The sequence below is a fragment of the Enoplosus armatus genome, chromosome 23 (assembly GCF_043641665.1).
Source record: "Enoplosus armatus isolate fEnoArm2 chromosome 23, fEnoArm2.hap1, whole genome shotgun sequence".
Lineage (NCBI taxonomy): Eukaryota > Metazoa > Chordata > Actinopteri > Centrarchiformes > Enoplosidae > Enoplosus > Enoplosus armatus.
In genome coordinates, this window is record NC_092202.1 from 795001 (window position 1) to 817140 (window position 22140).

Here is a 22140-nt window from a genome sequence, read left to right on the forward strand (position 1 = left end):
AGACCAGAGAAATGATGGCTGGATGGAGGAGAGTACCGATGTCCTGCAGACGGCCGCTTCCTTCTCCAAACAGAGTGAAGGAGTTGTGGACGAGGCGACGGTGTGACTTCCAGAGAGGAGAGTAGTCTGAAAATGCGATGTCTTTACCTCCTCTGGTCAACAGGTTGGTGGTCACCTGCAGAGGGTACAAATAAGAGTAGTAGTCTAAATCACATGAACACATGTCTCGGTGTGAAAACTCAGTTTAAACCTGTCGTCCAACGATTGGGTACGTGCCCAGCCGCTGGTATATGTTGACAAAAACCTCATAAACACTATGCTTTTATGTCAGTGTCAGTACTCAGATTTCTGAGTTTTGGTGAAAGATAAACGTCCTTTTAAAAAAAACCTTTTTTAATTAAACGAAATATATCAAACTGCTCAATGAAACAGTGTTAAATAAAAGTTAGAAAAGTCACAGAAGAAGCATTAAGTGACATGTGGTCATTTTCAATACTTCAATACTAATAAAAGGTTTGAGGTTTGATAAAATACAATTTATCAAAACATTAAAAAATGAATGATCAGCTATGGACAGAGCAACAGGAATGAGATTATAATAATCAATACATTTCATCTTCCAGTACATTTAATGCAAACTTAAAATAATAATAATAATTTGTGTGTTAAATAAACTATGGCTACTAACAATTTGTTCAACCAATTCTTTTCTCGATTTTAGTTTTAGCTGCTGAATGAAAAAAACGATTATCAATAATTAGTTTTCTGAGGTGTTTAGGCTCTGCCAACCAGTACAGGGAACATAAATAGTGGGATGCAGGTCTCACCATGCTCGGTCGCCCAGCGAAGTCTCTCCCTCTCTGCAGCAGGACCTCTCTGGCGTGTTGATGGCTGTTTACCACCACAGTGTAGTGAGGCCCGAGGTAGAGAGCGAACAGAGAGCCGTACCTGAAACACACAGTGAGTCGCATCACACAGAACTAATGTAAGAATAATATTAGAATATTCTGTTGTACAGTAGACACAACTTAAAAAGTGAACAGAGCCAGTTTGACCTTTTATTAGTAAAATGCAGCTTTTCAATTTTTGTTCCCAAATGTACTCTTTGATTGTAGTAGTAGCAACACTAGTGTTGCTGCACATTAAAAACAACTGATGGACCTTTTTAAAGGACTGTAGAAAACATCCTTGACTGTCTGAATGATACTCGCTCCTTCTAAACGTTAAGAAGTAACATTAACTAGTTCTTCAAACACATCGACGTGGTCTTCAGGAGCTTCCAGTCTGCTCACCTCTCCTCCGGGATCAGAAACACAAACCTTGGAGGAGGCTCAGTGTTCTCACCTGCGGGCCAGCTGGGTGAAGAGGAGGTGCGGAGGGAGGCCTCCTCCCAGCCAGGGGAGGCTGCCCAGGACGGGGAGCCATGGCAGGCAGGGGATGGAGCCCCGAGCTGCCGGAGGAGGAGGTTTGGTTTCGGACGGACGGCGTGTGATCAGGAAAATGGCGACTGCCGCAACAATGAAGAAGACGACGAGGAGGAAGGAGGGAGGGAGAGAGAGAGGAAAGATAAAGGAAGGGAGAGAGGAGAGGAGACGGGAGAACATGGCTGTGATGGACTGGAGGAAAATGAAGAGGCAGGCAGGAGAGTCCTGGTTTTAATCTCTGTCACATGCATACAGAGACCTTGGAGAGGTCAGAGGTTGTGTGTGTGTGTGTGTGTGTGTGTGTGTGTGTGTGTGTGTGTGTGTGTGTGTGTGTGTGTGTGTGCGTGTGCGCGCCCGCCCCCTCACCCTGGCCATGAGTGTGTGCTTGTTAGTGTGTTTATCTTGGTTAACCAACCTTGATGTTATCAGGCTGCATGTCACCGGTTGCCGCGGCGACCTTAAAGGAAAGAGAGACCACGTCAGGATCAACACTTTACTCTCTGAAGTATAACACACTGTAATGCAGTCATACACAGATAGGACATTTGTAGTGTTTGTTACTTGAGTACACGTATTTAGTTACTTTCCAGCAACATCCTACGTTTCCCATAATGCAACTCAATATCTTTCATTTTAGTCTCTCTGCCAGGTAAATGACCACGTCTTTCAAGCTCCCCTCACAGGCTTTCTGTTATAAACTTACTAAACTAATACACCTGATGACATCACTACGACATCATCAGGGTTATTTTACTTTCCTCCAGTCACAGAAGACGTTATATAATGTTATTTCACATGCATTTTTGATTTCTCCTTAATGGAGCAATACATATCCAAAATTCACAAAAGTTAGCTATTGAAAAAAAATTCATATTTCTGTAGAGAAGACGGAGGTTTCCCCTTCACTTCAATACAGTCAGTGTTGTTGAGCAGCATCTAGTGGACATTAGAGGAACTGCAGCATAAAACACTTACATTCATTATTCCTGGCAGTCTGGCGTTTCCAGGTGTTGGGGAGTTCTCTATAGTAGTGTAAAGCCTTTAGTCAGCCATCTTTATATACAGTCTGTGGTGGAGACGCGTCGGCCATCTTTATATACACAGTCTGTGGTGGAGACGTGTCGGCCATCTTTATACACAGTCTGTGGTGGAGACGCGTCGGCCATCTTTATATACACAGTCTGTGGTGGAGACGCGTCGGCCATCTTTATACACAGTCTGTGGTGGAGACGCGTCGGCCATCTTTATACACAGTCTGTGGTGGAGACGTGTCGGCCATCTTTATACACAGTCTGTGGTGGAGACGCGTCGGCCATCTTTATACACAGTCTGTGGTGGAGGTGCGTCGGCCATCTTTATACACAGTCTGTGGTGGAGACGCGTCGGCCATCTTTATATACACAGTCTGTGGTGACATCTGATAAAAGTGATGTCACTCGAGTCAGCATCAGTTGAAGACTACAACTTTGAAAGTGAAAACAGTCTGTAGGTGTGGAGTCAGAAAGAGCTGACCAGAGATCCGTAGCTGCTGCTACATTAGCCACTACTACCATAGCACACCTGAATCTCCCACATGGCTGCCAGAGGTTGAGTTGCATTGTGGGTAATGTAGGCTGGTTTTGACAAAGAAGAAGAATGTGTAAAACCGACAATACCTCTTTTTAAACACTTTTAAAAACTGTCCTTCAGAGTCCGACAGTGTTACAGGAGAGCGATGATGAATCTGTGGAGATTCTTTACGGCTGGTTTGTGTGACTGATATATAAAGTGAGTCAGTGGCTGCAGATGACAAACTGAAGACCAGAGCGTTTCTGACGCCACGACACATTAATGTAGCTCTACCCGAGTGTGTTATTTGTAACAGGTGGAGGGAACAGAAGGTGGCACAGCGCCATGGCAACAGTCTCTCTTACCTCGCCCACACACACACACACACACACACACACACTTCCATCATCCTTGCTTCTTGATATAGTCCTTTCACACGTTCGTGTGAGAGAGGTTTCTGTCGACTGCGTCGTCAGCCATCATGGTCAACTGACGGTCGAAGTCACAGCCTGCTCCCCTGATCACGTTGTTGTTGTTGTTGTTGTTGATCTCGGTGAAAACACAAAGCAGCAGCTGAACGTGGCCGCTGCAGAGGACTACAGTGTCAGCAGGAGGAGCTGGTGTTGGCTTCAGTAATGTCCTTGTCCCAACACACAAATATACAAAACCCTAAATATTAACAGTCAATGCTGAAATGCTTAAAGCTGCAGTTCCTCTTCTGACCACTAGTTGCTGCTCTAGAACACTGTACTGAAGTAAAAAGGAAAACCTCCGACGTCTCTGTAACTGAATCTTAAATGTTTGTATGCAAAAGAACTTTGGTTTTTAGTAGTTAGTGTGTTATTCTGGTGTGTCTTGGTGGAGATTTTAAATCTGAATGATCTTTAAATGTTTATTGACTAATAACTGATTAAAGAGTGTTGTTTTTGGTCCTCATCGCCTCAACAACTGTAGGATGAAATGTGGTTCAGACCTTCACGGTCCCCTCAGGATGAACTGTAGTAACTCTGGTGATCCTCTGACTCTTCATCAGCTCCATCATCAGGTCAACATGTTCATGTGTCCGATACTTTGGTTTATGACCAAATACCTGCGGAACTGATGACGTTCATCAGCCTCAGCTGGACTCTGTGTTTCCTGCTAACGAGCTAATGTTAGCATGCTAACATGCTAAACTAAGATGGTGAGCATGGTGAACATTATACCTGCTAAATATCAGTATGTTAGCATGCTGATGTTAGCATTTAGCAAAGCACAGCTGTGTGTAAGCACAGCCTCACAGAGCTGCTGACATGGCTGTAAACTGTAGTCAGTCTTACAGTAATAACACAAAGCCTCTATATTTAATATCTAATAGAATACAATTAATTCTCTCGCACATTATTGAGAAGTTGTAAGTAGCCACGTTAGCTTCTGCTAAACACAAACAAACAAAATCAAGTGTTGTTATAAAAAATTTATAATTTGAAGATGAATTAAACAGCTCCTGTTTGCTGACTTCCTCTCACAATAACCACCTGCCCTGAATCTCCTCCCGTTTCCATGGCGACAACATCACAACGGCTGGCCGGGTGCAGGAATGTCATATATGTGGGGCAGTAATATGTAATAATCTTTCTGCCCCCCCTCTGTCTCTCTCTCTCTGTCCCCCTCCCTCTCTGCCCCCCCCTCTCTGTCTTCCTCCCTGTCTCTCTCTCTCTCTGCCCCCCCCCGTCCCTCTCTCTCTGTCCCCCTCTCCCTGTCTCCCTCCATGTCTCTCTCTCTCTGTCTCCCTCCCTGTCTCTCTCTCTCTCTCTCAGTCTCCCTCCCCGTCTCTCTCTCTCTGTCTCCCTCGTCTCTCTCTGTCTCTGTCTCCCTCCCCGTCTCTCTCTCTCTGTCTCCCTCTCTCTGTCTCCCTCCCTGTCTCTCTCTCTCTGCCCCCCGTCCCTCTCTCTCTGTCCCCCTCTCTCTGTCTCCCTCCCCGTCTCTCTCTCTCTGTCTCCCTCCCTGTCTCTCTCTCTCTGTCCCTCTCTCCCTGTCTCCCTCCCTGTCTCTCTCTCTCTCTCTCTGTCTCCCTCGTCTCTCTCTGTCTCTGTCTCCCTCCCCGTCTCTCTCTCTCTGTCTCCCTCTCTCTGTCTCCCTCCCCGTCTCTCTCTCTCTGCCCCCCGTCTCTCTCTCTCTGTCTCTCTCTGTCTCTGTCTCCCTCCCCGTCTCTCTCTCTCTGTCTCCCTCTCTCTGTCTCCCTCCCCGTCTCTCTCTCTCTGCCCCCCGTCCCTCTCTCTCTGTCCCCCTCTCCCTGTCTCCCTCCCTGTCTCTCTCTCTCTGTCTCCCTCCCCGTCTCTCTCTCTCTGCCCCCCCCCCCCGTCTCTCTCTCTGTCTCCCTCCCCGTCTCTCTCTCTCTGTCTCCCTCTCTCTGTCTCCCTCCCCGTCTCTCTCTCTCTGCCCCCCGTCCCTCTCTCTCCGTCCCCCTCTCCCTGTCTCCCTCCCTGTCTCTCTCTCTCTGTCTCCCTCCCCGTCTCTCTCTCTCTGTCTCCCTCCCTGTCTCTCTCTCTCTCTGTCCCCCTCTCCCTGTCTCCCTCCCTGTCTCTCTCTCTCTCTGTCTCCCTCCCTGTCTCTCTCTCTCTGTCTCCCTCCCCGTCTCTCTCTCTGTCCCCCTCTCCCTGTCTCCCTCCCTGTCTCTCTCTCTCTCTGTCTCCCTCCCTGTCTCTCTCTCTCTGTCCCCCTCTCCCTGTCTCCCTCCCTGTCTCTCTCTCTCTCTGTCTCCCTCCCTGTCTCTCTCTCTCTGTCCCCCTCCCTGTCTCTCTCTCTCTCTCTCTCTCTCTCTGCCCCCCCTCCCGTCTCTCTCTCTGCAGCACTGCAGTCCGCGGTGCTGAAACTGGCGACGACAGACTGTCAATGCGACACAGAAAAGGAGAGAAAGACGGTTTGTTTTTCCGAGGATCCATCAGTGTCTTTGCAGAATGTCCTCTGGTTATAAATACCATCTCTGTCTAATATTTCTGCATGTGTGTTTATTTATGAGCGTAAGATGATGAGTGAAAGACATGGCTGCCAAAACTTATATTTGTTACCTCCATGATCTGCTGTTGGATATCTTCTTCTGCCTCTTATTGAGATGCGGAACGTGCCCAGCTGTGCAGAAGCAAATGCATTTTATGTCATTTAATGTAAACAGAAGCGTTAGCAAATAGTCTCTGAACTGACGCTGAACAGGTGAAGAGTCAAATACATGTATTGCAGTATAATAACACCGAGAACATCATATAGTTTTAATTTTATTTCTGTATTTTTTGGCCTGATTTTCGCCTCAGACAGGCTCCACCAATCAAATGCTTTGGGCTGTAAACGGTCCCTAACATTATCTGTTTAACATCGTCCCTCCATCCTTTGCTGCATGCCTGCACTCATCCATCCATCTCTTCATCCACTCCTCTTCATCCTCCTTCAGACTCCCTCCTGGTTGTATAAGCTCTCCTTGTCGCTCTGTTGCCGCAGTGAAGGAAACCCCTCTCTCCTCTCGTGGCTACGTCGCTCTCCCGCCTGTCCTTTTATGGTGTGGGGATACCCGCCGTCACAACCGGATGCTGCCCATGTTTGGGCAGCTACGAAGCGCGCGGCGGGGGGAATCCCTCGCGCCGGTGCCGACCAATAAGGCCGGGACGGGAGTTACCTAGGAGACGAAGAGTATAAAACGGCCAGCGAGCGGAGGGAGCCCAGCATCTTCAGCATCACCGAGCGGACTAACGGAACGCACCGAGAGCTCCGGTAACGGATTAATAACAGGATTTTTTTAACGGCTCGAGGGAATCCCCGACACCGACCGACCAATTTAAATCAGTTTATCCTCCTGACACCGTTTGGTGAAGCGTAACAGCGGCTTTTGCACGCTTGCACACACAATCACCGCCACCCGCAACAGTTCACGCAATGCTTCTGGAGCGTGACGACAGCTTCATGTCCGAGTTTGAGGACGCGTGCAGCGCCTGGGTGGACAGTGTGGGCTCGAGCCCCAGCGACGGAGCTGACTCTGACGTGGGATCACCTTTCTGCCAAGGTGTGTGTGTGTTGATCAATAACAAATCAGTAACAATAGGCTGTATATCAAATATACATATTCATCTGTTGCATAACTGGTAATGACTAATGGAGTGACTGGGCCTTATCAAGGCAGCAGGATGTGTATTATTCCACAACAGTAATAATAATCTGTAGTGTTGCAGTTGTTTGCATGCTGCAGCTGCATCTTCACATCTTATTGATTATTACTGTGTAGGCTGCTGAGCTGCCCACTGAGGAGATATTATGCAATGACAATAACACCCCCTCCCTCCCTCCCTCTCTCTCTCCCCAGTTTTCTCTCCGGGAACTGACGCTTCTGACTCAGATTTCTTCTCCGACTTCAGCGACTGCTCCTCGGACACGCTCTCGCCCTCCCTCGGCTACACCGACAGCTTCTTCGCCGAACCGGAGTCGGTGTCGGTACCGGCGGCAGCGGGGCTGAGCAGCACCGCGGACGCGATCCTCAACATGATTACTGAGATCGTCGGGATCTGCACCGAGATGGAGCAGCAGGGCGACGCTGGCTCTCTCCTCGAGTCCAGCCCATCCTCTGCGGCGCCCTCCCCGGCCACAGCCTCCCTCTCGCCCCCGCTCTTCGTTCCGTCTCCATGCTTGGCTCCCAGCTCTGACTTGAGCATCCCTCCCCCGGCTGCAGCCCAGCAGCAGCCTCCCGCCTCAATTTCACAGCCAGTGGTGGTTAAGAGCGAGTTTGTGACCTCCAGCTGCAGCAGCGGATGTGGACAATCTTCAATGACCGGGAATGATGCTTTATACCCAGCCAGCGCCGACTCTCTCCTCCCGCTGTCGGCTCTGGAGCAACAGGTGGATGTGGCTGATTTCATCGACTCTCTGCTGAGCTCCGAGGCCGGCCATGGCGAGCTGAAGCCCGGCTGTGAGATCAAGCAGGAACCTCTGGGGCTGGAGGACTGGCTGAAGAGCTTAGTGGCTGCACCGGTTACCGGGGGAGATTCCAGCAGCTACGTCATCAGCAGGCCGGCAGTCAAGACGGAGCTCGTGCAGAGCGGGAGCAACTTGCACTTCTCCCCTACCCCCCTCCCCTCCACCCTGGATGCTCATCTCCTCTCCTCCCTCCTGCAGGGCGCGTTCCCGATAGTCAACATCAGCAGTGTGCACGCGACAGGAGCCCCCAAACTGTCACGCGGGGGTAGAAGAGCTCCCGCCAAGAACGGCCTGAAAGTGAAACCTTTCCCCTGCTCCGTGCAGGGGTGCGAGCGCCGCTTCTCGCGCTCGGACGAGCTGAACAGGCACGTGCGCATCCACACAGGACAGAAGCCCTTCCAGTGCACCATCTGCGCACGCAGCTTCAGTCGCAGCGACCACCTGACCACGCACACGCGCACGCACACTGGAGAAAAGCCCTTCTCGTGCGATGTGTGCGGCAAGCGCTTTGCGCGCAGCGACGAGAGGAAGAGGCATGGGCGCGTGCACGTCAAGCAGCAGCTGCGCGCGCAGATGATGGCCGCCTACTCCCTGGCTCTGAACGCGCCTGGCGTCTAAGCAGCAGCGCGAGCTCCCGTTAATTTGGCCCGGTGAGGCTGCTGTGAAGAGAAGTTAAAGCTTCAGGATTTGAACCGTCAACCGGAAAGCGTCAGAGAGACGTTCCCATGTGACGTCACACTGAAGGCGATTGGTGTTCAGAGGACTTTAAAGTCCAGTTTCTGGCTCCTCTCGTGGCGCATGTGTGAGATCCATTGCAGGAGGATTGTGGGAGAAAATTCACAGCTGATGAGGAGGATTCAGAGAGGAAGGTGAATTTAAAGACTTTGGCCTCCTGACGGTGTTCAGGTCTGATCCTGGACCAGCTGGTTTACCTGATCATCAGGTGCTCTGGACTTTAAGAAGCTGTGGACGGATGTTAAAGGACAGTCTGTCTCTCTGGAAAGTTTTGCTTGTATAATATTGATTTTGGACTTTTCTGCATGAGGAACAGTGAAGAAACTGAATGTTGACGTCAGAATGTCGTGATTCTGTTCCTGTTTTGACTCAAATATTTTTATGTCAACCCGCTTTATATTTAACATCTGAGGAGTTCTATGTTTGTAATATATCTCTATTTTTCTAGATGGTTTGTCTACCTCTTTATGTTTTACAGCGAGAGTGTGTATATTTCTAGAGAAGAAGCCAGATTTCTATGGCGGATAAATGTGCAATGATGTCACTTTTCTATGAAATGATTGTAAAACTTCTACGGATGCTGAATGAACTTTATTATATAATATTCATTCTGATATATCAGTGCAGGTTTAAGCTCCAGTGCTGGTAGAAAGCACTGGTAGAGTTGCACTGATGCATTGTGGGATATGTGTCCTGGTGTCTGTACTGTAAAGATGAAACAAACACACCAGCTCAGTGTGAGCTGAGCTCTCAGTAGCACACATGGCTGTGCAGGTTTACTGCTCCTCGTTCTGCATGGAGGCTGCTGCCGCTGTCAATAAACAAACAAACAAACAACAAGGAGTCCAGTCTCGTTCATCAGCTTCTTCATCATCATCATCATCATCTTCCACCACAATGATGACAAACAGTATCAAACAGCGTAATGATGCCCTTGACGAACAAACATAAACTCCATGTTGTTGCATCAAACGCTGAATAAACTTTCTGTAATTCTTTAAATTATACAAATAATTATATTATTAGTGTTATTACGATCGGACAAACGTGGCATCTTTCATTGTTTTCTGACATTTTATAAACCAAACGATTAATCGATTAATCAAGACGTCAGATTAATCTGAGATAATAAAAATCGTCATTTGCAGCCTTCACCACCGCCACATATTTCTGTGCACTTCCATTCATCAACAGGCTGCTGTTGCCAGGCAACAAATGGTCCCATTAGTTCTGTCAGTGTAAGAGTTTGTCCAGTTTTATGAACTGTGGCGTTTGTGTTGCTATGGTAACAGCAGCCCAAAGACACGTTTCATCCAGTTTCCTTTTCCCAGTAAAGACAAGCTGCTCTGAGTCATTTCAGGACTCATCAGTTGTGAACAAACCTCATGTTCAGACTCAAACCAGCAACCTGTCAGCCCGTCTCTCAGTCCTGTCTCACTTCCTGTCTGTGGCTCTCAGCTCTCAGCCCATTGGTTCCTACTGAAGACGTCAATCTTTAAAAACACCACAAATATATAGTTTTATAGTCATTTCCTCAACCAGCTGCTCGCTGTAGTTCATGGTGATGAAGGAAACAACAGTGAGGCTCACTGATGAGTTTTCATAAGAAGAAAACTGCTGCTTCGATCTGAACATGAAGAGAATTATAGAATATCAGTCATAATCTGAGCCTTCTGCTGCTGCTGTGATTATCATAACTGATCTGAAGTCTGTATATTTACTGATATTAAATTAATCTCTCCTCTCCAGGCTGCTGGTGCCCTCCAGTGGTCACCAGTCAGCACCACAACTCTTCAACCAAGCTGAGCCACTGAGTCTTCACTGCATGGGATCATCGTCCGGTGGTGGAATGTAACTGAGTACATTTACTCAAGTGAGGTACTTTACTTTACTTGAGTCTTTCTACTTCTACTCCACTACATCTCAGAGGGAAATATTGTACTATTTACTGCACTACAGTATACTAATATGTACTAGAATACAACCCAGATGCGTCATGTTCAGATGAAGAAGACCCCCCCCCCCGTGTTGTCACTGAAAATACATGTGAGGTTTGAAATCCATTTAAGCGGCTTTATTTTAGATGTTTAGTGAAAGCGCCCCCCCCCCCGCTCCACCATCATCTGCACATCAGGACGGACACGTCACGCGGCTTTTACGTCAGCAGCAGCACGCGGCGGCTGCACGCCGACACACCGCGAGGGGCGGCGGTTGAAACATACAGACGCGCGCACACACACGAAGTCCCGCCGCTGCTTCTGCACGAGACCGTTACGGTACCGGATTGAGTGGATCGATCGATCCACCGCTGCACGAGACTGCAGTGAATTCCTGAGCGGGAAACAGGGAAACCATGGCAACGGATTTTAGGATGAAGCCGACTGACTGACGCACCGACAGATTACCGTTGTGTTCAGGTAAGAGAGAAGACCTGCTGACCATCTGACTGATGACTAATGAACTACGAGATTATTCATTAGCTGGAATAAACACTGTGCTCGTGTCAAGGCTGCTCTAGTGATTCTCCAACATGCTGGTGCTCATTCTTCAAAGAAACTAGTTTTAGTTCAGTTAATACCGATGTTTGACTTGTGAGCAGAAACTTCCTGCTGTCGGCTGGTTTGGTTTGTGCAGATAAAACAATCCACATATATCCTGTTAATCAGTCAGCTTTTGGTCGCAGGTAGGTTGATTTAATTCCCTTTGGACAGAGCCTGTGTGCATGTTTCCCATTTTGTGCTAAGCTAAGCTAAGCTAACTGGCTGCTGGTGGTAGCTCCGTCAGTTGTAAACAGATTTTTTGGCCATTTGCTGAAATGACTCATACGGTCGTTATTTTTTGGGAGGACAGTCTCCATTTTGAACAACTCTCTGTGTAATCCACAGTAATGTTCAAGCAAGACCCTGCAGCCATGCTAGCAGCTCTACTGAGGCTGTACTTGCTAAATGCTAGCATCAGCATGCCAACATGCTATATTCAGCAGGTATAATTGTTTTTCATGGTAACATTTGCTAATTAGCACCAAAAACTACTGCTGAGACTGATGGGGATGTCGTTAGTTTTTCAGATAATTAAACCCAATTATTGGACAAATTAAAAAGTCAGGAGATCACCAAAGTTATTAGAATTCATCCTCTGAGGAACATGAATGTCTGAACATATGTTCATGGCAATCCATCCAGTAGTTTCTGAGATATTTCAGACGCCATAAAACAAAAGTCACTAATGTTAGAGAGGATTATCAATCCCAAAAAAATTTGATTTAGTGTTTTAACAGATGGAACATGAGATAAAATAAAAGGTTGAGAGAGAGAGAGTGTCCACACCCCAGACATTTCTTTCTTCCTGCTCATCCATCCATATTTGAAATTCCTCTGGACACACACACACACACACACACACACACACACACACACACACACACACACACTCACACACTCAGACTGCACATGCCCAGTGCATCATCAGCAAGTGTGTGTTTTCATATTTTTATACTGTGTCAGCCACACACACACACACACACACACACACACACACACACGCACAGTCAGTGGGGCGGAAGATGCATGCTTCACTTAGCGATTAGCCTCACAGAAACACACACACACGTCCTACTAATGTCAAATCCAACAGGCGAGGAGTGTGTGTGTGTGTGTGTGTGTGTGTGTGACATTCAAACATGTATTGACACAACTGGCTCATCCAAGAATTGTGACAATGACTCATATACACACATTTTGCTGAAGCTTTTTCTGTTTTTAATCTACAGATTTTAGCCTCATTAAATCTTTATCGCCACAAAATCAATTATGTAGCACACACACTGACCCAGTTTGTACTCTGGTTTACTTGTTCTTGAGGAGTGTGTGTGTGTGTCTGCAGTAGAAATACATGAAAGCACAAAGTATTTCTGTCTTCTTCTACTGCCAGTTACTGTCTCTGCGGCAGTGTTTCCATTGTTTTTGAGGTGTTCCTGTTTTATCTTCCAGGTCTGCAGCTCCCTGGTGAAGCATGTCTTCCTCCTCCTCGTCTTCCTCTTCCGCGGAGCTGCCCTACTTTTGTCCTCGCTGTGGTGACGAGTTTCGTTTCCCGTCTGTACCTGAGCTCCGGGCTCACCTGGTCAGCCGACACACCTACGAGACCTTGCTGGTGCTGTCGCAGGTAATTCACATGGGGCAGCAACTAATGATTATTTTCATTATCGATTCATCGATTAGTCTTCCTCTATAAAATGTCAGAAAATGCAGTTTCCCAAAGCCCAAGGTGATGTCTTCAGATGTCTTGTTCTGTCCGACCAACAGCCTAAAACCCAAAGATGTTCAGTGGACCACACACAGACAGGCACTAACTTAATCTTACATTTCAGGCTCGTGTTCGAAGCTCCAAGCCTGGTGCTCTCCTCCCACTCCCTGGCCAAGCTGCATTCCAAAGACAGAGCTCTTCTCTAGGCATGGAAGCCCACAGCCTCCCCCTGCCGCTGGCCTGCCTGGATCTCGCCTCATCGTCTGCGTCCGTCCAACTGCTCAGGGAAATGTTTGGCTCTTCAGATCGTGCTCTCCCCTCTGCAGGACATCCAGAGGAACCCTCCACCGCTCTGGCCCTCCCCGGCTCTCTGGAGCCTTTTCTCGGGAAGAAACTCAGTGAGGTGGGAGTCCAGCTGGGCCTGGAGTTTGGGCTGTCTGTGGGGATCGGGTTGGAGGAGAGACTGGGGCTGGGGCTGGATCGAAAAATCGCCCAGACGTTTGTGGATGTGGAGGAGAGGGTGAACCGCCGCATGGGTCGACTGAAAGTGGAGCTACAGAAGAGGGAAGCGGAGCTAGAGCAGGAGAGGCGGGACGGGGAACGACTGAAGAGTGAGAAACAGGAAGTGGAGGAGAGGGCGGGGTACCTGTCCAGACAGGTGGGTGGAGCTGTGATGTAGAAATGATACCCTGGTGACAGAAACACGTTCGTACTATTAGGGGTGAAACATCCATTTCACCTGTGTTTATTCTCTGTGTTTTATCCATCAGGTCTCTGCTGCCATGGAGATGATGGAGCGATTAAAGAAAGATCTGGAAGGAAAAGACAGAGAGCTGAGTGAACGACAACAGTCAGTATCTCCAAGGCTTCTTTCCGTTTGTCTGTCTGTACCTCTGAACCTGCAGTATTTCATTTTGACTTTGTTTTTTTTAATATTATTGCGATATGCTGCCTCTACAGTCCTTGGTCCAGTCTGAGCCTGTGGGACAGAATTGGAAACATGCAGGACAGGTGCATGCAGGTGTTCTCAAAACAACAGGAAGTTAGTAGTAGTTTGGCTGCTGATTGATCATAACTCGGTCAAATCTGAACACAGACAGACTTCCAGATGTCATAAACAGGAACCGCTAATAGCTAATTCAGCATACTTTTAATGGAGGCTATTTGCCAAAATGTGACGGGTCTCAAGTTTTGTACTTCCTGTTTACATCCCCCAAGGCATTATGGGAACTGTAGTCCTAATCTAATAATAGGAGTGGCAGAATCCATTAATATTTGGATTTTTTCATGCAGCACTATTAATATTTTAATATTACAGTACAGTAGAAAAAGTGCATATAAAGATAAACTAGTTTACTGAATGAAGGCAAGTAAATCTATTTTATTTATAGAGCCCAAAATTTGCCTCATGGGGTTTTACAACCAGTGCAGAATATTTTTCCCTCTATGAGGTGGTGATAGTAAGACGCAATGTAACTGCAAAATAAACGGCAGCAGCAGTACAAAAAGCTGGATGAAGAGAAGTAAAGCTCTGTTAATGAAGCTGCCATGAAGCCCATAAAGTAAAGTTGTCTATTCTCATCAACATAAATCAACAGAGCTGCTGGGAAACGTGGTCCTAACTTGGAGAAACAAAAAATGAGTTGATCTGTTGAGTAATATGATGGTTAAAATACACAGTGACTTTAATATTTCTCCTGTCTGGTCTGTTTTTGTTTCTGTAAGATGGATCACTTCTCTAGTCAACAATATATAATATATTTTATATGATATGTTATGCAGCATGAATACTAATGTTCTGTCTGTTCATAATGTACTGAACAGAGAAACACAACATGCTGCACAGACAGAGGACACGCCATGTTTAGTCTGCATCACTGGACACACACACACACACACACACACACACACACTCACTCAGCTGTGGTTTGCTGTGATGATGAATGTAAGATGACAGTGAGGCACAGCAGCCCCGAGGATGTGTGTGTTTGTAAGGTCAGTCTCTGTTTGTGTGGCTTTGTGTATCTACATATATCTACATATTGTTGTTTATTTTGTATCTGTGTTGTTTTTATGTGATATTTATATATGTTTGTCTGCATCTACTGTAAAGCTCTGTTAGGGGAGGAACTGTTCTGTCTTCACAAATAGAATTTGGATTGAAATCCAGCAAGAATTATAAAACAAGGATCTGTATATTTTGCTTAAAACAAAAATACTAAGCGTAAGGCAATGTAGTCCTGCATATTCTTATTCATGTTTGTGAAATAAATATACATTTTGAAATGTGTATGTGTTGTGCAGGGAGATGGTGGATATCGAGTGTTTTCTGAGAGAGACTGCAGGGAAAGAGGCTGAGGCCAAATCCAGACTGCAGGTGACCTTTAAAGATCTTCTATTGTTGATGCTGATCTTTCTGATTACTGAGAATGAGACAAACTGCTTTTTGTTTTTTTATGTCTGTGTGGTGTTTGAAGGTGTGATGACGGTGAGATTAGCCTAGCTTAACTCAGTCACTTTTTACTTCTCCAAACTATAGTTGTGATTTTGATTAATTTGTGTGTGATTTAATTATTATTAACAAAAAAATCATATATGAAACTTGCAGGCCAGTTCCTGTTGAGCTAACTGTTCGATTTATCACCTAAAACAACGTGGGGCTGGTTTGCTAATTGTACAATTAAGCAGCAAACAGTTTGGGTTGGGTTAGCTAGCTGTTCAGTTAAGTGGCTAAAACGTTTTTTTCTGGGTTAGGTTTTGGTTCATTTTAGTGGCTACGATAAATTGGTTCAGGTTAGCTAACTACTCAGTTTTGGGACAGAGTTTTGTTTGGCAAATTTTCTTTTCTCAGGTTAGCTAATTGATCAGATTAGAGGCAAAAAAAAAGAAGTTCAGGTTAGCTAACTGTTTAGTGGCGACAACAAATTTGATCACGTTAGCTAACAGTTCAGTTTAACAGCAAAAACAGTTAGCTTCAGGTTAGCTTCAGGTTTTGGGTGTAATACAGTCAATGAAAAGTGTCTTTTCAGTGGAGAACCTGCTGTCATGACTTGGGAATTGAACCTGATTTAAAAGATAAATGTAAACGACATCCCTTCCATGACACACTGAATATATCATGAAGTTTATTTACAGTATTTAAACACCCTCAATATCTTTTTGCTGTAACGGTGAATGTGTTTGATTTTAGGTGTTTATTGAGACGTTGTTGGAACGAGCCGACTGTGCAGAGAGACAGTTACTGCTGCTTAGCTCACACACACATCACAACCACTATAGACATCACAACGACAGATACACACACACAGACGAGTACGCTGACCCGTACACACACACACAGGGATACACACACACACAGGGATACACACCACCTGTACCTGGCCGAGGAGGACGCAGCCTGGACGGCAGCACTGATGACATCATCGCAAACAAGATGCAGGGAACCATCGGCAACCGGGTGAGAAAAAAATATCTGTAATATTAATGTAAGAAATTGTACACGTGCACTTGAATTAGGGCGACATATGGAATTCATTTGAATTTTTGTTTTTGTATGATGTGTAAAATCCTGATGATGTCTTACCAGGATTAACTCCACATTTCATCCTCCATTTCTTCCCTCCTTTTTCTTTCCGTCTTCCTGCTCTTTTGTCAACTCTTACTCCTTTTCCCGTTGTCCTTGTTCTTCTTCATTTTCCTCCTCTCCCTCCTCCAGAGGAGTTACAGTGTATCAGGCTCCTGCAGTCTGGGAGAGCAGCTGTACAGCCACCATCACTACAGGTACCTGAACACATCAAACGGACCTCGATTCTACTGTGAAGACAAGTTTGTACCATAGCAGAATCTGAACCTCTAAGATGTTATCCCACTGGCTTTAAATTTGACATTTGTCGTCATTAAATTACATTTAGAGTTTCCTCATAATTTTGACAATTAATGAGAAACTTTGAGAGAAACACTTATATTCTTATAGTTAATAATTATGAAATACTGATAATTGCACTATGTCACTAATAACTGAGATTAATTCAGGGCCACAGGTTTTATGGTTTCAAACAGAACAACTGCTGAAACGTTTTCCTGTGTATATTTTTATAATGGATCCTCTCTCTGTCTCCCAGCAGTCTGACTGGTCGTATGCGGACCTTGTCTCTGGGTTCAGGCAAGTGGGACGGTGAAGGAGGGTTGGTCCGCCCCCACCACTATGCTTCACCCTGGACTCGACGAGAGAGAGGAGGAGGAAACTGGAGGAGAGAGAGATTGTGGTACGTAAAATGGCACTCTGGTCCAGACTGAAACACCTCAACAGCTGCTGGATGGACTGTGATGAAATGTGGTTCAGACCTTCATGCTCCCCTCAGGATGAACTGTAATAACTCTGGTGATCCTCTGACTCTTCATCAGCGCCACCATCAGGTCAACATGTTCGTGTGTCCAATACTTTGATTTATGACCAAATACCTGCAGAACTGATGACGTTCATCAGCCTCAGCTGGACTCTGTTTACTGCTAACACGCTAAACTATAAATGCTGAACATGGTAAATGTTACACCTGCTAAACATCAGCATGTTAGCATTGTTAGCATGCTGACAGTAGCATTTAGCTCATCACTATGCCTAAGTACAGCCTCACAGAGCTGCTAGCATCGCTGTAGTTTCTTATGTCTTCTCAGATTGTTTTATGGATTTTTAGAAAATCCAATATTTCGCAAGAAAATAAAGCGACAAAAGGGGAACATTTAGAAACAATAAACATCATTTTGTGCAAGAGAAATTTATATATTTTCCCCTTAGATTTATCTTGGGTTTCAGAACCACTGTATCAAAAGAGTTCTCCACAGATTTTACACTTCTATAACATTGTCAGACTCGCGATGGACAGTTAAATGAATGCAGCAGAACCAAAAGTCTCAAAGATCTGAGTTTTGTTTTATCATGTTTCATCATCTTCTTCTTCTCTTCTTCTTCTTCTCCTGTGTTTCCAGGGTCGGGGAGGAAAGAGAAGGTGGGAGAACGTGGAGCAAAAGAAACCGTCGTCACCACAGCACTGAGGAAGAGGAGGAGGAGGAAGAAGAAGAGGAGGAGGAGGAAGAGGAAGGATTCTGGAGCTGCGCTGAGATGAGGAGACTTGTCTTTGACAGGACACACACACCTGGTTCAGGTAAACTTTTCTTGACTTTTAATTTGTCTTTTTCTTGCTGGTTTTTGCAAAGTTAGTGTTTGTTAATGCAACACTTCCTGTGGCTGCTTCACAATAAAAGCCTGGACTTTCTTGTTGATTACCTGTTGATTACCTTTTTTCTTTTCCTCCTCTGCTCTCTCTTCCTTCCTGCGCTCCTTACTTTCCTCACTTTCTCTCCTTCCTTTCCTCCTTTCTCCTTTTCCTCTTCCTCCCTCCTCCCCTGCAGAAGCCCCCTCCTCCCTCCGCTCCACCCCCTCCCATTGTCAAGGCAACAGACAGCTGGGGGCGGACAGCTTGAGGCTGAGGGCGGGGCTTTTCTGCGTGTTTCCATATTTGGATGTGCGCTCTTTGCTGTATGCAGCCGAGGTCTGCTCTGATTGGCGCTTTGTTGCTAGGCACCCAGCGGTTTGGACACGCCTCCGGCTGGAGAACGCCAGAGTGTCGGCAGAGGTAGAGGAGCCTTCATCATGACTTATGTTACTATTGTCACCTTCATCATCGTCGTCATCAAACTGTTACTAATATCATTGTCTTCATCACATCGTCTTTATTAAAAGATAAGGCTTGTGTTAGTCATTATGTTTGACATTATCAACTTTTGTTTTTTTTATCAATCAAACCAGGAAATAGTGCATTTGTTGGGAACTATTTGCAGAGGCGGATTAATCCATATGTGTGTGTGTGTGTGTGTAGTTCCTGACCACTCTGTCTCAGTGGTGTACTCAAACTCAGTCTGTGGTTCTGAACAACCTGAAACCTCGAAGTAGACGATCCAATGAGACGCGAGAGGATTACCACAAGAACACACGGTAACACACACACGCACATACACACGTTTGTCTGTCTATACTTGTGAAGACTCTCAATTACATGATGCATTCCCTAGCCTAATTCTAACCTGAACCTTAAAGCCAAGTCCTAACCTTCAAACATTCCTTTGAAGTAATGAGGAGCGGCCAGAATGTCCTTACAATGCAGAGATGACCTCATTATGATGGTTTGAAACTGAAATTGGTCCTCACAAAGATAGCAATACAAGGCCACACACACACACACAATCCTCTCAGGGATTAACGCTCAGTGCTGCAAACTGGGAAAAAGTATAAAAGCTTTTCTTTTTTAAATGAAAAACATGCATGTTGCCGTGGTAACAGGATCTAATTTCAATCCAGCTGCAGTCTGATTGGTCAGAACAGAACAGATAACCGCAGCACTAAAGATGTTAACAGGAAAATGTACAGCGTTAATGAGCAGCATACAGAGGCGTCACAGCGGAAGAAATGTGCTCCCTGGGTGCATTGTGGGTATTGTAGTTGACCTGGGTGTGTTTTCTGTCTCAGAGGCAGCGTGGAGCCGGGGGTGGAGGCCCTGCTGCGATCAGCAGGGGGCAGTCTGCTCCACCTGTCTGTCTCTCAGTGTCCTCACATCCTCACTGACAGGACGCTGTGGCTGGCCAGCTGCTACTGCAGGAACCTGCAGACGCTCACATACAGGTGAGTCTGTTCACCTGTCTGTTTACCTGTCTGTCTGTTCACCTGTCTGTTTACCTGTCTCTGTTCACCTGTCTGTTCACCTGTCTGTTCACCTGTCTGTCCGTTCACCTGTCTGTCTGTTCACCTGTCTGTCTGTTCACCTGTCTGTCTGTTCACCTGTCTGTCCGTTCACCTGTCTGTCTGTTTACCTGTCTGTCTGTTCACCTGTCTGTGCATGCAGGAGTTCATCAGATCCTCTCGGTCAGGAGGTCCTCTGGGCCCTGGGTGCAGGCTGCAGGAACATCAGCAGCCTGCAGGTGGCGCCAGCTCACCCCTGGTCAGTACACACACAGACTGGGGACACATTTAGAGAACGTCCTCATAAATTCAACACAACGGTTGAATTTAAAAATGTTTTTATGAAACTCTTCAGCTGAATGCAGCCCAGTCCTGAAGTTTACTGCAACAAATGACTTTTAAACCACTCATCTCTCTCTGTCTTTCTTTCCGTCTCTCTTTCAGCCAACAGCCAACTCGTTTTGGCAACCGTTGCCTGCAGACGATTGGTCGATGCTGGCCACACCTCCGCTCGCTCAGTGTGGGCGGGGTCGGCTGTGGCACTCAGGGATTGGTTGCGATGGGTGAGTGATGTTGGACCAGCCATCCTGTGGTGTCAGCTTCTCCAATGTGATCGTTGTAAACTGAATCTCTGAGCTTTTGAAGACGTCACTTTGGACTTCGATTAACCATGAAAATGAATGATATATTAATCGATAATGAAACGGTAGAAACACACAAAGACACTTGGCAAGAGCTGATTCGACTTTTTGAGAGTTTCTTGATTCTTCAGAATTCTAAAGGTAAGAAAAGATGGACAGAAGTAATTATATATATGTGCGTGTGTGTGTGTGTGTGTGTGTGTGTGTGTAGTGCGTAGCTGTGCTCACCTGCAGGTGCTGGAGTTGGAGCGTATTACCGACCTCGGCCTGCAGGCGGCGACAGAGCTGTGTAAAGCAGGACTGAAGAGTCTGGAGACGCTGATCCTGACGCACACACCTGTCAGCGGTCAGGCTGTCCTGCACTTCCACAGTGAGACACAAACTGTTCCTCTGAACACACTAATAATACTTAATTATTATTACATGACTATTACTGTCACGCTGACATGACATGTGAACATTAATAAAGTGTGTCTGTGTCTCTGCAGGTATGTGTGATAACATCAGATCTATAGTGGTCGAGTTCTCTGTGTCAGATTACTTTGAAGAGCCGGACACGCAGGAGGCTCAACATCTGTTTGGAGAGATTCTCAACACACTAAAGGTGACTGTGTGTGTGTGTGTGTGTGTGTGTGTGTGTTATACAATGAAAACAAACCATACCACAGACAAGTTAAAACCCTGGTTTCTGATTGGCTGGCAGGTCTCTGTTAAAAACCATGTAAGTGGACTCCTCAGCTATAGTTAAGCTCGACAACCGTTCAAGGTAGATTAAATTAAACTGCAGGTAACCATAGCAACAGTTTATATTTATATTTAATATTTTTTCAATTAGTCAGAACAGTGTTCTGGTGTCGGTCAATCTTAAATGTTGCATAAAGCAGTGACGTCACACTGAGCCAATCAGCATTAGCTTCCTGCTAACGTCTCCTCGTCATCAAACTTATAGACATGAACACACGTCTCGTCCTGCAGCTCGCTGAACGAGACACCAAACTAACGTCAGTTAGCAGGCTAACAGGCTAATTAGCTGCTGAGCTGCAGCACGTAGCAACAACACGCTATCGGTCCATGACATGTAGCTGCAGACTACAGTCTGTTTACTGTCTCTGCTTCTCTGGCAGCCGGTGTTACACCACAAAGCTATTAACAATCATTTAAAAAACATGCTGACATTATTTCTGACCACTTTAAAACACGGAGGGGAATTTAAACTCAAACTGCCTTTATTAATTATTACTTACTGGGTTACTAATGGTGTGTGTGTGTGTGTGTGTGTGTGTGTGTGTGTTTTCCTCAGGCTCTTCAGCAGCGTCCCGGGTTGTGTGACGTCTTGCAGGTTAAAGCCGAAGGATTCTGCTGACCTCAACACACACACACATCTGTTTGTACTTCTATATGTGTGAGGACCTTCATTAACATTATACGGTACATGGCCCAAAACCTTAACCCTTAACCCAAAACGAATGCTACCCTGAACCCTAAAACCAAAGGTCCTTCCCCACACTGTTGGTATTTACGAGTAGTCGAGTGCCTTCTTGTGTAACGCATTTCCAGTAATTGTAATTGAAGACCTGAAGCGTGTGGAGGTTTATCTGAGCTCACATGCTCCATTAATGAGGTCATCTCATATACGTGACTCAGTCGAGCTCAGACACTTTGTTGGTTTTATTTAATTTCCACATAATCAACAGGAGCTTTAATGAGTAATACAATTTATAAAGCAATTAAATCAAGTTATGTAGAAGCTTGTTGGCCCGTACTGTTTATATAAGATACATAACGTGATATTATGTAGACAGTTTTCTGTCCGATAAAATGTTTACTCAGAATCATTAATAAAAGAACGTCCACAGGTTCTTACGCTGCCTGCAGGCTT

At 46.0% G+C, this 22140-nt stretch overlaps 4 protein-coding genes across 4 annotated transcripts in view; 2 read left to right on the forward strand and 2 right to left on the reverse strand.

The window, feature by feature from the left end:
• cyp17a2 (cytochrome P450, family 17, subfamily A, polypeptide 2) overlaps window positions 1-1656 on the reverse strand; it is a 6689-nt gene extending 5033 nt beyond the window's left edge. The window contains exons 1-3 of the mRNA XM_070929454.1: window positions 1345-1656; window positions 828-948; window positions 37-175 (exon numbers count right to left, since the gene is read on the reverse strand). Coding sequence (XP_070785555.1) covers window positions 37-175; window positions 828-948; window positions 1345-1604 — 520 coding nt within the window. The 5' untranslated portion in view covers window positions 1605-1656. The remainder of the gene's footprint in view (window positions 1-36; window positions 176-827; window positions 949-1344) is intronic.
• LOC139306214 (zinc finger protein 420-like) overlaps window positions 1-22140 on the reverse strand; it is a 58899-nt gene that overhangs the window by 24804 nt on the left and 11955 nt on the right. The window lies entirely within an intron of this gene.
• On the forward strand, window positions 6879-8542 carry LOC139305560 (early growth response protein 4-like). Its single transcript, XM_070929441.1, has 2 exons — window positions 6879-7005; window positions 7303-8542. Exons 1-2 carry the CDS (start codon window positions 6879-6881, stop codon window positions 8526-8528), a joined length of 1353 nt encoding a protein of 450 aa, XP_070785542.1. The 3' UTR covers window positions 8529-8542.
• Window positions 12657-21632, forward strand: LOC139306194 (F-box only protein 41-like). The gene is made up of 16 exons (XM_070930151.1): window positions 12657-12806; window positions 13012-13545; window positions 13658-13737; window positions 15192-15264; window positions 16078-16344; window positions 16603-16667; window positions 17009-17152; window positions 17874-18049; window positions 18297-18520; window positions 18764-18879; window positions 19411-19563; window positions 19784-19879; window positions 20065-20183; window positions 20473-20631; window positions 20750-20865; window positions 21562-21632. Exons 1-16 carry the CDS (start codon window positions 12657-12659, stop codon window positions 21622-21624), a joined length of 2535 nt encoding a protein of 844 aa, XP_070786252.1. The 3' UTR covers window positions 21625-21632.

Bases quoted from the DNA above. Each gene is read 5' to 3' on its own strand.
- LOC139305560 (XM_070929441.1), top strand. From the start codon at position 6,879: ATGCTTCTGGAGCGTGACGACAGCTTCATGTCCGAGTTTGAGGACGCG. The intron at 7,006-7,302 runs GTGTGTGTGTGT...CTCTCTCCCCAG, and splicing joins GGGATCACCTTTCTGCCAAG to TTTTCTCTCCGGGAACTGAC.
- LOC139306194 (XM_070930151.1), top strand. From the start codon at position 12,657: ATGTCTTCCTCCTCCTCGTCTTCCTCTTCCGCGGAGCTGCCCTACTTT. The intron at 16,345-16,602 runs GTGAGAAAAAAA...TCCCTCCTCCAG, and splicing joins AGGGAACCATCGGCAACCGG to AGGAGTTACAGTGTATCAGG. The intron at 20,184-20,472 runs GTGAGTGATGTT...GTGTGTGTGTAG, and splicing joins TCAGGGATTGGTTGCGATGG to TGCGTAGCTGTGCTCACCTG.